Source organism: Salmo salar, chromosome 28, assembly GCF_965601325.2.
Source record: "Salmo salar chromosome 28, fSalSal1, whole genome shotgun sequence".
NCBI lineage: Eukaryota > Metazoa > Chordata > Actinopteri > Salmoniformes > Salmonidae > Salmo > Salmo salar.
Window position 1 is genome coordinate 17,474,335 of NC_138318.1, and position 15,824 is coordinate 17,490,158.

Here is a 15,824-nt window from a genome sequence, read left to right on the forward strand (position 1 = left end):
TACTTTCATTAAAAAAGCAAAAAAGTCTTATGAATGACACTATTAAATTACAATACAACTTATTCCAATAAATTGAAATGATCGCAAATTGACTTATAATCAATATTAATACCTATGCTATACTAATAACAAAAAATCGATTGGTAGTGCATGCTGGATGCTTTTCGAATGCTCAAAGAGCTTTACATAATAATTTATAGGGGACATTTATTTATACCTCATTCACTAGGACTGTAGTAGATCAACGTGACTTGTAAAACGATTCTGTTGTAGACATCTTTTGTGCTAGGCCTACATGAATAGGTCCAACAGCCGCAACCTCCCAGTTCCTCAACTATAGGCCTACTAAGAAGATGTCAGGAAACATATCTGCGAAAGAAGTGTGTAATTCCAAGCAAACAAAACGAATTAAAGCTCATGTGAAATTGTAATGGAGTCACATCAACAATAACAGAAACGAACAAATACACTGAGATACATTAAATGTATTGAAAATTACCTCAATAAAGAGTATTTCTGAATGATTAAAATAGATTTAGCATAGACTTCTGTATTTCATATGAGTGGAAACCTTCAGATTAACATATATATATATATTTTAGTAATAATGATTCAAAAAAAGTATTTAGATAAAAATAATAGATGACAAACATGTAATTTTTTATACATGTAATATTTTTGATTTATCACATTGGTTGCCTTACAATAGAATAATGAAATTAAAGCCTGTCTGTTTTTGACATAGGCTATTCTTATCAACATTTGGAAGGGTAACTGTACGTTTACTGTACTTACTGTACTTAGGCTACTGTATGGGTCATACTGAGCCAGAACATCAACGTATAGCCGTTTTGAACTAAACACAAGGGGTTGCTATATTGTATTAAACAATTTACTATATGTATTTAAATATGTATTTTGTATTATTATATATGATTATTTATAATCATATATTGCTACCCAAGACTTCTGGTCGTTCATTCTATCGGTTCGGTTGCCAGAAACGTGACCCAGTCATTCAGTCTTTTTTGTTCTGTATCTATGGAGGCGACCCAGTCATTCAGTCTTTTTTGTTCTGTATCTATGGAGGCGACCCAGTCATTCAGTCTTTTTTGTTCTGTATCTATGGAGGCGACCCAGTCATTCAGTCTTTTTTGTTCTGTATCTATGGAGGCGACCCAGTCGTTCGTTCTAAATGTTCCATTGCCATACTGGCTGGCAACGTTCTTATATCGGAGAGACAGACAGCAAGGGGGCGACATAGAAGCCAATATTCAAGGAATACTACTTTTCTAATTTGTTCCAGCTGCAGCACAAATAGGAAAAGGCCGGGTCGCTCAGAAATGGATTTAGGCAGCATTTTTATAATTGCCATAACGTATGCCTATAGGCCTACGCGTCATGCCTGTAATATTCGTTCATTTTATGCATAGCTAAAGTAGCATTTAGCTTGAGGTCAGAAATGTAGTCAAAAATGTAAAAGATCCAATCAGTTTTCGCCGATATAAATTGACCTCTCTTTTAATGACGCATTATAGGCCTAGTACAGTATGGGGCTTACTTAGCATTCATCACCACCAATGTACACCCAAATAAAGCATGTAAATATGCTTACTTACATATTTGATTGCGTATATGATTTGCTTTATGAAAAATATCGCGATATTTTCGTTATTTCGTTATTTCTCCATTTTTATTTGCTTCGAAGTAGGTCTACCAAGAGGCACACTTTTGAATAGAGTTAATTTTCATATAGTTTAATTTCCTGATAGACCTAAAGCTATTCATCATGAAACAATTTAGGTATATTCTCACTTCGACTTTTCTTAGCTTGTCAAACATTCTCATCAAACAACATCAACAAAGTCAAAAGAAACCAACAAGTTATTTTAAACGTTGTCGTTGTTGATGCTGTTGCGACTAGACAGAGACATCTCTCCAGCCAATCCTAGTCGAGAGAATGGAGGGAAGGGGCTTTTAGTGGCACGGCCTGCCCAGAGCGGACACGACCACGGACAATAACTTCTGGAAATATGCCTGATACTCTGGGAGGATGGGAAGTTGTTGCCCATCCTCCCAGCGACTACCTCGGTCAGAACATCAGCCAGCAGCTAGAGGACAGAACACATATATAGGCGAAAACTGATTGGATCTTTTACATTTTTGACTACATTTCTGACCTCAAGCTAAATGCTACTTTAGCTATACATAAAATGAACGAATATTACAGGCATGACGCGTAGGCCTATAGGCATACGTTATGGCAATTATAAAAATGCTGCCTAAATCCATTTCTGCCCTACCCGCCCTTTTCCTATTTGTGCTGCAGTTGGAACAAATAAGAAAAGTAGTATTCCTTGAATATTGGCTTCTATGTCAAATACCAGGCGCCAGGTAAAGTTTGACGTGCGGTGCTGCTATTTCAGCACCTACACAGCGGACAGTGCTGGTTTTGTGTTGTTGCCGGAGACCAATACATCCAGAAATACAAAATGAAACAACAAATGGACCAGTTGGATCGTGCCCAACGGGGGGCGCTTTTGCAGCACGGTAAGTCAGCTTGCAGTTGCAATCATCTTTAGAGGAAATCCACATCTTTATCTTTTCATTTAAAGGAAAAGCACGAAAGCAAACTGGAATCAGAGAGTACAATAAAAGTTATATTAGTACAATATGACATCTCCTACTATCTGCTGACATTTACAAACCAGATTCATAGTCTTTCAAATAAACCGAAATTCCAGTCTAAATTCACGTTTCTTAGAAAAAAAGCTTTATAATATGCCAAAAAGTACAACGTAGTTGGTGAAATGTTTTCCACAGTGACTTGCATAGGACATGTACAGTAGGACGTCACTTCATGATGATTCGTGTCTTCTCATCTCCAAGCACAAGTCTGGAAAAGAAAAGGGGTTCTTTTAGTCAAAATCACAACAGAAACTAGACACTGATAAAGATATCACACTAGCAACATAAGGTATTGTGGGGGCCGACCAGGATGCCGACCAGGATGCCAAGACAACGACCAAGATCGACGACGACCATATCCTCACATATTTTTGCTTAATATGAATAGCCTGCTTAATATGATTAGCCTGCCTAATATGATTAGCCTGCTTAATATGAATAGCCTGCCTAATATGAATAGCCTGCCTAATATGAATAGCCTGCCTAATATGATTAGCCTGCTTAATATGAATAGCCTGCCTAATATGAATAGCCTGCCTAATATGATTAGCCTGCTTAATATGAATAGCCTGCCTAATATGAATAGCCTGCCTAATATGATTAGCCTGCTTAATATGATTAGCCTGCTTAATATGAATAGCCTGCCTAATATGATTAGCCTGCCTAATATGATTAGCCTGCCTAATATGATTAGCTTGCTTAATATGAATAGCCTGCCTGTTTTTCATAAATCCCATTGACACAGATGTCAGGACAGAATTCTGGGCCTCAGGAACTGACAATCCAACCTTGAACATGCTAAAATGCTGAACACCACTCTCTGTTCCGGACAACATGACAAAGTAGCAGAAGTCTAACTGTTGTTAGACAGTTCAACTTAAAGTTGTATCAGTGTCATATCTACAATGTCTTCAGAAAGTATTCATACCCCTTGACTTATTCCACATTTTGTTGTGTTACTGTCACGTCCTGACCCTAGTAAGATGTAATTTTCTATAGTAGTGTAGGGCAGGGCGTGACAAGGGGTGTTTTTGGTTTATCTATGTTTTCTATTTCTATGTTTAGGTTCTAGTTTGTCTATTTCTATGTTGGGATTGTTTGGGGTTGATCTCTAATTGGAGGCAGCTGATCCTCATTGCCTCTGATTAGAGTTCATATTTAAGTAGGGGTTTTTCTCATTGTGGTTTGTGGGTTATTGTATTTTTGTGAGTGTGTTTGTTCCTCCTGCGTCACGGTTTGTTGTTTTTGTATTTTCAAGTTATTTATGTATTGCATGAAGTTTCACGTTTAAATAAATATGTGGAACTACGAAAACGCTGCATCTTGGTCCGCTCCTTCAAACAGCCGTGACAGTTACATCCTGCCTGACTTTAAAATGGATTACATTTATATTGTTTCTCTCACCCGTCTACACACAATACCCCACAATGACATAGTGAAAAAGTGTTTTTAGACATTTTTGCAAATGTATTGAAATCTGAATGCAGAAATAACTCATTTAAATAAGTATTCACACCCATGAGTCAATACTTTGTAGAAGCACCTTTGGCAGTGATTACAGCTGTGAGTCTTTCTGTGTAAGTCTATAAGAGATTTGCACACCTGGATTGTACAATATTTGCACATAGTTATTTTAAAATTCTTCAAGCTCTGTCAAGTTGTTGTTGATCATTGCTAGACAGCCATTTTCAAGTCTTGCCACAGATTTACAAGCCAATTTAAGTCAAAACTGTAACCAGGCCACTCAAGAACATCCAATGTCATCTTGATAAGCAACTCCAGTGTATATTTGGCCTTGTGTTACAACTCTTCAATCTCTGTCAAGTTGGTTGTTGGTCATTGCTAGACAGCAGACTTAACCAGGTTTTCCTCTAGGATTTTGCCTGTGCTTAGCTCTAGCCCGTTTATTTTTATTTAAAAAAAACCCTCCCTAGTCCTTGCCGATGACAAGCATACCCATAACATGATGCAGCCACCACCATGCTTAAAAATATGAAGAGTGGTACTCAGTGATGTGTTGTGTTGGATTTACACCAAACATAACACTTTGTATTCAGGACATAAAGTTAATTTATTTGGCAAATTATTGGCAGTTTTACATTCGTGTCTGATTGCAAACAAGACACACGTTTTGGATTTTTTTAAATTCTGTACATGCTTCCTTCTTTTCACTCTGTCATTTTGGTTAGTATTGTGGAGTAACTACAATGTTGTTGACCCATCCTCAGTTTTCTCCTATCAGAGCCATTAAATTCTGTAACTGTTTTAAAGTCACCATTGGCCTCATGGTGAAATCCCTGAGTGGGTTCCTTCCTCTCCAGCAAATTAGTTAGAAAGGACGCCTACATCTTTGTAGTGACTAGGTGTATTGATACACCATCCAAAGTGTAATTAATAACTTCACCATGCTCAAAGGGATGTTCATTATCTTATTATATATATTTTTTAATTACTCATGTACCAATAGATGCCCTTTGCAGGCATTAGAAAACATCCCTGGTGTTTGTGGTTGAATCTGTGTTTGAAATTCACTGCTCAATTGAGGGACCTTACAGGTAATTGTACTGTATGTGTGGGGTACAGAGATGAGGTAGTCATTAAAAAATCGTGTTAAACACTATTATTGCAGAAAGAGGGAGTCCACGCAACTTATTATGTGACTTGTTAAGCAAACGTGTACTCCTAAACTTATTTAGGCTTGCCATAACAAAGGTGTGGCACGAGAAATTTCAGCTTTTCATGTTTAATTCATTTGTAAAAATGTGTAAAAACATAATTCCACTTTGACATTATGGGGTATTGTGTGTAGGCCAGTAGTATAAAATCTCAATTTAATCCATTTTAAATTCAGGGTGTTTCACAACAACATGTGGAAAAGTCAAGGGGTGTGAATATTTTCGGAAGGCACTGATTTTTATTAATTCAGAATGATTATATAGTCTTGAGACTCAGAAGCATATTTTGCCTTTTGGCCATTTGCGTTTTAGCCATGCTCTTTAGCCACCATGCTAATGGCCTTGGTCTTTTAGCCCCTGGTACTACTAGCCTATGCAGTTTTACATAACCACCTGTATCCAGAAAGTTCTGTATTCAACCTTTTACCTTTAAAAAGTCAACTTGCTACTACAAAATTTGATCTTCAGTATGCAGGATATCAAGTACATTGTAGAAGGATGTATATATTTTTGTAAATGTAAATGTATGGAATTTGAATACAGAAAAAAACACATTACAGGTTTGAACATATTTTATGTGATGGCCTATCTTCTGTATCTCTCACCTCACTAGTCCTGCTGCCAGTAGACCTCCTGCGATAGGCCCAACCCAGTAAACCCAATGGTAGGTCCAGTAGTTGGCCATTACCGCTGGCCCCAGAGCCCTGGCTGGGTTCAGACAGGTCCCAGACACATCCCCCCTGCACCAGCACACAGACAGGTTAAGTGCTTAAGTACTAATATCTAGGATAACAGTCCACGTCAACTTTAGAGCAATCAGAGATGCGGTTTGGTAAAGGGGATATTATCTGGCACATGATACAAACTTGGCAATGTGAGTGAAACTGACTATTGGTGAATTCTGATCATGTGGGTATTGCAATAGTCTAGAATTCTTAGGGCAGGCTTAAAAATGTAATATTGTATTCTTAAATATTGTACAATTCAATAAATATGTTCTCTCAACTCACCCTGCCAGAATGTTGATGATGACAGTACAGCCTACCAGGAAAGGCACCATTGGGCTTTTGCTCTTTGCATTGACCGCCCCTAGCAATACTACCATGGAAACCAGGCACGTCATGGCGATCTCTCCAAATATGGCTCCCGCCAGCTGGTCCTCTGATTGGAGGATAGTAAACGCCGCTCCTGTGGCGTTGGCATAGTTCTCCTTTGATGTCATCATCTGAGGGACAGTATACATCAGTCAACTGCTGACCTGCATATTGCAGGAGGTAAGCACAGCAGTACACCACTTCACATTAGTGACAAATGTATTCATAAATTGTTCCCCAATTGTACCACTGTACCTGTTCATTAGAGGTTACCGCAGGTGAACATTAATAACTCAGCTGACCTTTGACATGGCAGCTCCCAGCACCCCTCCTAATAACTGGCTGATAAGGTATGGGATGACCATGAACAGTTTCATGCCACCACACAGGTAGATGGCAATGGTGAAGGGAGGGTTGAAATGGGATCCACTGCATGAAGAGAAGGATCTAGTCAGCTGCATTAAACATAAAAGCCTACACACTGATTTCATTATTCAAATTCAGTTGTATAAAATGATTTCCTTCTATAACAAACTATTTTTCATATATATATTTTTTTCAGAGAATTTGTATTCCAAAATACATTTTATTCCAATTTATATCTTGAGAAAATAAGAAATAGTTATCTGCACAGTAGACCATTAGCTTGCTGCAAGCAAAGCTTTAAGTTGCATGAAAAAGCCAGGTGAGGTAAGATCACACAGTTAAGATCAACCAGAGCAGTACAGGTGAGTCCTACCTGATTTGATCCATGCATGCCACCATGACAGCCACAGCCAGGCCATGGACCAGCGCCGGCTGTACCCTGCCTGCAGACTCAACGTTCTCGATGACCGACACACACCCAATGAAGACGAAGAACATGGTTCCCACCACCTCTGCCAGGCAGGGTTGGATGATGCGCTCAAACATGTTGGGAGGCCGAACCGGGGGAGGCTTCTTGGTGCCACTCATCAGAGTCGAGTGTCCCTCATCCAGCTCCATTTTCTCAACTCCCATTGTGTCTGTCTGGATCTCAAGAGTAAATCTGACTGTCCGTCTGACTGCCTAGTTGAAGTGTCTGAGATGCAAGTGAGCGACTTATGATAGTGTCTTGACAATTTATAATCACTGGCGGTCTATATTGATATTGCCTCTTTGTTTGACCCACTGACCATAAACCTTGTCAGGGTAATTTAGACATATTTTAATCTGCTCCTTGACCCCATTCTGACAGAGGCTGTTCATACCAGTTCAACAAAGGACTTCTTAGCCTGAAGTGTGCCCAACAGCTTTACAAGACAGCATGAGGGGGAGGCAACGTCATATTCATGCCTTGCAAATCGATAAGGGTAAACTTCAGTTGCTAAGTTGGCTGAGGCTACCAGAGGTTAGAAGTGTCTCGATAAAGGTCACTATGTCACAATCTGAAAGTTAAATGGGAGGACATTGACAAGGTCACCTACTCACAATACTTTCTATATTGACATATTTTACATTTGAGACACTGTCATAGACAGGGATGCATTTATTGTCAATAAATGATATATATATGCATGCAAGTTGAAGTGTGGTTTGACCAAATTTGGTCAGTGAGTTCAATGCCTCTGTTGAGTTTTGGAAGTTATTACACCACCTATCATGTAATAAAATAGTCATAAACTATTAATGTTTTCCATTTAAGAACTTTGAACCAAACATATCAACAATGATTGATGGACTGAATGGCCAGAAGTGATCATAGGTTTGAATGTAATGTATTTATGCAAACAGTTTTTGTTTTATAGTTCACTACAGTTCAATACAATATGATGTGTATGACAAGATGTGAACTGCAAAGGTTCTGCTAGCTATAGAGGGCAATACAATACTTGGGAAGACAATGACATTGTTTTTGAAAAAACAGCATGGCAAAGACGCTGTCAAAAAGGCTCCCATTGCTCCGAGGCGGCAAATTTACTTCAGAACAAGACGAGTTTTCTGGTCTCCCAACAACAACCTGTGTACAAAAATCGGAATGAAATAGTAAACAATACATGAATTACAATGTGATGAAGAAATATTCTCCTAGTGACTGTATACAGTATGACTATAACATGCTGAAACCGTATGGAAATGCAGTGCCATTTTAGTGCCTATTTTAGACAATAATCAAAGGCCTAAGGGTAATACAATCTATAAATGGGTAATGAAAGCTGGGCGTGCTGTATCCTACCTGACCAAGCTGCCAGTGATAAGGGCCCCTGCCATCGGTCCCACCCAGTAGATCCAGTGGTACTCCCAGTAGTTAGCTACCACTGCAGGGCCAAACGCCCGCGCTGGGTTCATACACCCTCCAGATACTGACCCTCTGAAAGACCAATGGGACAAACACATCTGGTTACTATATTGATAGAACAATGCATTGCATCAGATCAATTCATGTATTAATATAATTAATCATTATCAGGCAGGCAGCGATGTCAGTGTCAATGCCGTCTTTGTTTCTGCTGTGACATTTCTTGTTGTCGTCGATAACAACAAATAGCACAGCAGAAATAGTATTGAAACTGTTCTGCTGCGAACACTTGTCATTTCAAAACACCATCACAAAACCATTTGATGTTGCAAATTATTTGAATGGTTACTTCATTGTCAAAGTGGGCAAACTTAGGCAGGAAATGCCAACAACGAACAGTGAGCCATCGCACTCATGTATCAAAAAACAAATAATGAAAGAAAAGCATTGCAGGTTAGAATTCTGTAAAGTTAGTGTGGGAGAGGAGGAAAAATTATTGTTGTCGATTAATAATGACAAACCTCCTGGCATTGCCAACAGATGGAAAGCTACTGAGGATGGTAGCTGACTCTATAGCCTCTCTGTCACGACTCCTACCGAAGGTGGCTCCCCTTCCTGATCGGGTGGTGCTCGGCGGTCGTCGTCACCGGCCTACTAGCTGCCACTTATTCCTTTTTTCGCCTTTCTGTTTATTGGTTGCACCTGTTTTGGGTTAGGCTGAATAGTCGGGTTATTTTAGCCAGTAGGACCGCCTGCTCTGTGTGTGGGATTGTTTGTGTGTTGCATCTGTGCACGCTCGTGTCAGGTGTTTCGGTCGTGGGTTTTCTCCGGCTGTTTCAGTCCCCAGTGTTTGGGGCATTTATTTTGTGTGCGCCCTGTGTCTTAGTGGGGTGGCTTATGTTCGCCGTTTGTGCAATAAAGCACTACCCTGTACTCTTTGCTTCCTGCGCATGACTTCGCACCCACTACACCCAGAGCCTTACACTCTCCTATCTGTCATATATTTAATCTGAACCTAGAGGAAATTCTTTGTCCTCAGGTCTGGAGTGAAGCCAAAGTCATTCCGCTACCCAATAGTGGTAAACCGGCCTTTACTGGTTCTAACAGCATATCTATCAGCTTGCTATCAGCTCTTAGCAAACAGTTGGGAAAAAAAGGTGTTTGACCAAATACAGATACTATTTCTCTGTAAACTATTTAACAACAGAATTTCAGCATGCTTATAGAGAAGGGCACTCAACATGTACTGCACTGACACAAATGACTGATGATTGGTTGAAATAAATTGATAATAAGAAGATTGTGGAAGCTGTACTGTTAGCTTTCAGTGCAGCCTTTGATATTATTGACCATAACCTGTTGTTGAGAAAACGTGTGTGCTGTGGCTTTTTCAAATCTGCCATATCGTGGATTCAGAGCTATCTAGCTAATAGAACTCAAAGGGTTTTATTTAATGGAAGCTTCTCTAATGTCAAACATGTACCGTGTGGCTCAGTTGGTAGAGCATGGTGTTTGCAACGCCAGGGTTGTGGGTTTGATTCCCACGGGGGACCAGTACGGAGAAAAAAATGTATGAAATGTATGCATTCACTACTGTAAGTCGCTCTGGATAAGAGCGTCTGCTAAATGACTAAAAATGTAATTTGTGGCGTTGTCACGTCCTGACCATAGTAAGAGGTTATTTTCTATGGTAGAGTAGGTCAGAGCGTGACAGGGGGTGTTTTGTATTTCTATGTTTAAGTTCTAGTTTTTCTATTTCTATGTTGTTGTTTTTTGGGTTGATCTCCAATTGGAGGCAGCTGGTCCTCGTTGTCTCTAATTGGAGATCATATTTAAGTAGGGGTTTTTCTTCCTGGGTTTTTGTGTGTTATTATGGTTGTGAGTAGTGTTTGTTCTCCTCTGCGTCACATTCTTTTTTTTTGGTCTATTCAGTTATTTTTATGTATTGCATGAGTTTCACAGAGTAAATAAAATGTGGAACTATCAACACGCTGCGCTTTGGTCTGCTCCTTTCAACAGCCGTGACAGGTGTACTGCTGGGCAGTGCTCTAGGCCCTCTACTCTTTTCTATTTTAACCAATGACCTGCCACTGACATTGAATAAAGCATGTGTCCATGTATGCTGATAATTCAACCATATACGCATCAGCAACCAAAGCTAATGAAGTCACTGAAACCCTTAACAAAGAGTTGCAGTCTGTTTTGGAATGTGGCCGGTAATAAACTGGTCCTCAACATCTCTGAAATCTCTAAGAGCATTGTATTTGTTACAAATCATTCCTTAAGTTCTTAACCGTAGCTGAATCTGGTAATGAATGGTGTGGCTGTTGAACAAGTTTAGGAGACTAAATTACTTGCTGTTACCTTAGATTGTAAACTGTCATTGTCAAAACATATACTGTAGATTCAATGGTTGTAAAGATGGGGAGAGGTCTGTCCGTAATAGGCTCTAGTTTTATCTTATCTTGATTATTGTCCAGTCATATGTTCAAGTGATGCAAAGAAAGACCTAGTTAAGCTGCAGCTGGCCAAAAACAGAGCAGCACTGACACACACACGTACCCCACCAGACATGCCACCAGGGGTCTTTTCACAGTCCCCAGGTCCAGAAATAATTCAAGGAAACGCACAGTATTATACAGAGCCATGAGTGCATGGAACTCCCTTCCATCATATATAGCGCTAGTGGACAGCAAACCTGGTTTCATAAAACAAATAAAGCAACACCTCTCCTCCATGTGACCTACTAGTTGTGTGAATGTACTGACATGTATGTGGAACTGATAGATGCACACACACACGCTACATGTTAATGCTTTTAAATGTATGCAAATTGTAAAGTCTTTTGTCTGTAATGTCTTTTTCGTTATATGTCAGACCCCAGTAAGACTAGCTGTCACCATTGGCGTCAGCTAACGGTGATCCTGTTAAATCTAAATCTAAACCATCTATCATGACAATGCATTACGTAGGCCTCAAGTGTTTCCAAACCATCTGTATCTATTGACATTCATGGGTCTCCATAGATTTTCCTCAGCCCTTACCCAGCCAGTATGTTAGCAGTCACAGTGAGCCCGATGCAGAGTGGGGCCAGTGGGGTACGGGTCCTGCCGTTGACAGCCCCCATACAGACCACCAGGGACAGGAAGAGGGTCATGACTATCTCTGCTACGGTGGCACTGCCGATAGCTCCGCTGGTTTTAACCACGTTGAACACTCCCCCTGCTGCACTGGCATAGCTGATGATGGAGGATACTGCCTGAGGAATATCACAACATCTGTACGATTAGATTGGGATTACATTGGGTTATATTTCCTTTTATTAAACACAATCTGAAAGTCTTTTGTTTCTTCATAGATCCGAATGCTTTTGAAAAATGATTAGGTCTATTTTAATATCCAAGCTGAATGTACATCATTCACATGTTTTATTCCAAGAAAATAACATATGGAGACTGTTTCTCAAACAAGTTTGTTTGCTATCGTTCGAATCAGAGTTTGATTATTTGCTACATTGTGTTTTGGTCATTTGGTCCAGTTGGTTTCACATTGCCAAATGTCGAACAAACTAAAATGAGTAGGCTTTACAAAACTATGTGTGATGCAAGTCATTTCTTTATTTGATTTTATACCCTTGTCAGCAACGGGTGTGGCTGAAATAGCCAAATCCACTAATTTGAAGGGGTGTCCACATACTTTTGGCCAGTGTATCAACCCACTGGGCACAGACGTCAATTCAACGTCTATTCCACGTTGGTTCAAAGTAATTTCAGCCAAATGATGTGGAAACAACTTTGAGTCAACCAGTGTGTCCAAGTGGGAAGTTATGATATTCCATGCATGCTTACAGTCAAACAACCAATAGCTTACTGCACGCCTCTGGTTCTTTTCCTGTGTTTGGTCCGGACTGCATTTTCACTTGCAGCAAACTGCACCAATGTACCAATGGAATCGGGACCGAGACTATACTTTTATGCGAACCACAGTGCATTCCAACTCGGCACACCACATCATTTTAATGTGGATAATTGGGTAATATTTGGTTGAGTCTGTCACGTCCTGATCAGTGAGAAGGGTCATTTTGCCTTAGTAGAATGGTCAGGGTGTGGCGGGGGGGTTGTTTTGTGTGTTTTGGGGTTGGTTTGTTTCTAGGGGAATTTGTTCTAGTTTTCTGTTTCTATGTTTCATTTTCCATGTGTGGCCGAGTATGGTTTCCAATCAGAGGCAGGTGTCTTTCGTTGTCTCTGATTGGAAGCCATACTTAGGCAGCCTGTTTTTCTTTGGGTTTTGTGGGTGTTTATTTTCCCGTTTAGTTGCTGTACCTGACGGAACTGTTGGTCGTTTGGTTATTTTGTTTAAGTGTTCTCATATAATAAATTAAGAATGAACACTATCCACGCTGCGCCTTGGTCTAATCCTTTCGACGCCTGTGACAGAGTCGTTGATCAATGAGATTCCAACCTATATTCACCCACTCAAAAAGACACCCACAAGTTAGTTAGCACTATGCATTCAACCATCTAAAAGCTGTGTTACAGCCTGAATTAAAAATTGATTAAATAGATTTTTTTCAAATGTATCAAAAATTAAATACAGAAATATCTCAGGAACATTCAATGTCTTGGTCAGCAACTCCAGTGTAGATTTGGCCTTGTGTTTTAGGTTATTGCCTGGCTGAAAGGGGCATTTGTCTCCCAGTGTCTCTTGGAAACCAGACTGAACCAGATTTCCCCCCCTGTGCTTAGCTCTATTCCGTTTTATCCTAAAAAAAAACACCCTAGTCCTTGCCAATGACAAGCACACACATAACAGGATGCAGCCAACACCATGCTTGAAAATATGAAGAGTTGGACTCAGTGATGTGTTGTGTTGAATTTGCCCCAAATATAAAGCTTTGTATTCAGGATATATTTCTTTGACACATTTTTTTGCAGTTTTATTTTTGTGCCTGATTGCAAAAATGATGCTTGTTTTGGAATATTTTTATCGTGTACAGGCTTTCTTCTTTTCACTCTGTCATTTAGATTAGCATTGTGGAGTAATTACAATGTTGTTAATCCATCCTCAGTTTTCTCTAGAAGTGTGAGTACTTTCTGAAAGCACTGTACTGTATTACAAAGGTAATATTTACATTTTAGTAGACACTCTTATCCAGAGCAACTTACAGTAGTGAATGCATACATCTCATACATTTTTTTTTTCGGTACTGGTCCCCCGTGGGAATTGAACCCACAACCCTGGCGTTGCAAACAACATGCTCTACCAACTGAGCCACACGAGATCAATATTGAACTGTGGTTGACAACACAACCAAATATCAACATTATAAGGAGATGTATCTATTGCTTGGATAGTTCCTTCTGTGCCACTGACTCAGTCTGGCTTTAATTCCAGTTTGTCTACAAATGAATAACTGATATGATGGATTCATGTCTCCACCGCAACCAAAAATCCAGAGGACAGAACAAAATCAAATCAAAATTTCATTGCACTTTAAATAAAGTTTTGATTTGATTTATTCCTATTCTTTAACTTAGATTTTTGGTTTTGATGGAGACGTGAATCCTGAAATCAACAGTTTACCTTGATTACTTTTTTCAAAATCAATGTATTTTCCACATAGAACCTGTCCAATCTAACCAAATTTAGGGGTTAATCGCTCCAGAGAAGAAAGAAAAAAACTTGATGTGAAAGCCCCCTTACCTTTGCCAAGCCAGCCCCAATCATTCCCCCCACCATCTGGGAGAGTATATATGGCCCCAGTAGGATTACGTCCAGTCCTCCACTGATGCACACACTCACAGACACAGCTGGGTTGAAGTGGCCACCACTGTATTCAGAAAGAATAAGGAGGTGTAAAATCACATTGCAATAATGTAAAACATTGATAAAAGACAATCATATACGTGTTACAGCTGTAAATCTCAAGTCACGTGAACAAAATTCTATTTTAGGCCAAAGTTGAAATCATTCATAAAAACATCCTAATACTTTCTGACCTTAGAGGAGGGAGATGTTAACAGGTGTCAGCACGTCCTCACCTGATCTCTCCCAGCACAGCAATAACAATCACCAGCGCCAGCCCATGAGCCAGAGCAGGCTGGATGCTCCCCACAACGCCGGCATTCTCAATAACAGACCCGCATCCCACGAAGATGAAAAGGGCGCATCCCACCACCTCAGCCAAGCACGGTTGGATATATCTCTCAAAGGTGGTAACTATCTTTCTGGAGTTGAAAACCTCTGATCCTGGCCCTGACTCCACCGTGTCAGTCCCAGCCACGGTGAAGAGCTCTGTCTTTGACTCTTTCACGGACATGTTGCTCAGCTGACTCCTGCTGCTCTCTGTGTGTCACTTACACCTGCTCTGTTAAGTGGTCAGCCAGAGCATGATACATGCCCTGATAAAAGTGCAGACAGGAGAGGCAGGGCTGTCATACTGGGGTGGTCTCAGGGTATGTATGGGAGTATTCATATGTGTGTTTTGGCACACATCCCCATTTCTGGGTATAGTAATAGCCGTAGTGTTAGTGGTTATTGTAGTGGATGAAGCATTGATGATGGAAAGACGAGGATTAGCTTATCAGGGTAACACCGCGGTAATAAATCTTGTTCATAATTAGCCTAGTATGTAGGCATAGCTGCTAAAGAACAGTATAAAGTGTGTTGAATTGTCCTACTTGCCTACTTAAAGGGGCAATCTGTTGTTGCTACATCTATTTTGGACGTATAAATTAATAATATGTACCCATCGATTTTTGAAGACTATAACTTACAAAAGCTCATGAGCTTAGTCCAACTGAAGTACCCCATCAGAACCCAACATACAAGCCTGTTTTACTCCAATGTTTGTAAACAAAGTAAATCTTAACATACACTATATAGCCTCAAAACATGGTTAAAACTAAAATGTTGATATAATGGATGGTCAGTCCTTGCATCCATAGCTCTGTCTATGAGTGGTTCTTCAGGCCCATCCCTTAGCTTTTTACCAAAACAGAGGCAGGGAATCCTCTTTGTCATTATTTCAATTAAGGACTCTAGCTTTAATAACTTTAAATAGGCCTAATAGAGCTTAATAAGCAAAAGTTATGTTGTAAGTATTCAAGG

The 15,824-nt window shown here is 39.9% G+C and overlaps 2 protein-coding genes across 2 annotated transcripts; both read right to left on the reverse strand.

Annotated features, from left to right (window-relative positions):
* Positions 1-408: 408 nt before the first annotated feature.
* Positions 409-7,569, reverse strand: aqp8a.2 (aquaporin 8a, tandem duplicate 2). The gene is made up of 5 exons (XM_014179685.3): positions 7,197-7,569; positions 6,760-6,886; positions 6,374-6,588; positions 5,969-6,103; positions 409-2,896 (listed from the first exon to the last, which is right to left on the reverse strand). The coding sequence occupies exons 1-5, from the start codon at positions 7,454-7,456 to the stop codon at positions 2,854-2,856; spliced, it is 780 nt and encodes a 259-aa protein (XP_014035160.1). The 5' UTR covers positions 7,457-7,569; the 3' UTR covers positions 409-2,853.
* Positions 7,570-7,692: 123 nt separating this feature from the next.
* aqp8a.1 (aquaporin 8a, tandem duplicate 1) lies at positions 7,693-15,082 on the reverse strand. The gene is made up of 5 exons (XM_014179683.3): positions 14,756-15,082; positions 14,418-14,544; positions 11,759-11,973; positions 8,652-8,786; positions 7,693-8,435 (listed from the first exon to the last, which is right to left on the reverse strand). The coding sequence occupies exons 1-5, from the start codon at positions 15,031-15,033 to the stop codon at positions 8,393-8,395; spliced, it is 798 nt and encodes a 265-aa protein (XP_014035158.3). The 5' UTR covers positions 15,034-15,082; the 3' UTR covers positions 7,693-8,392.
* Positions 15,083-15,824: the final 742 nt, after the last annotated feature.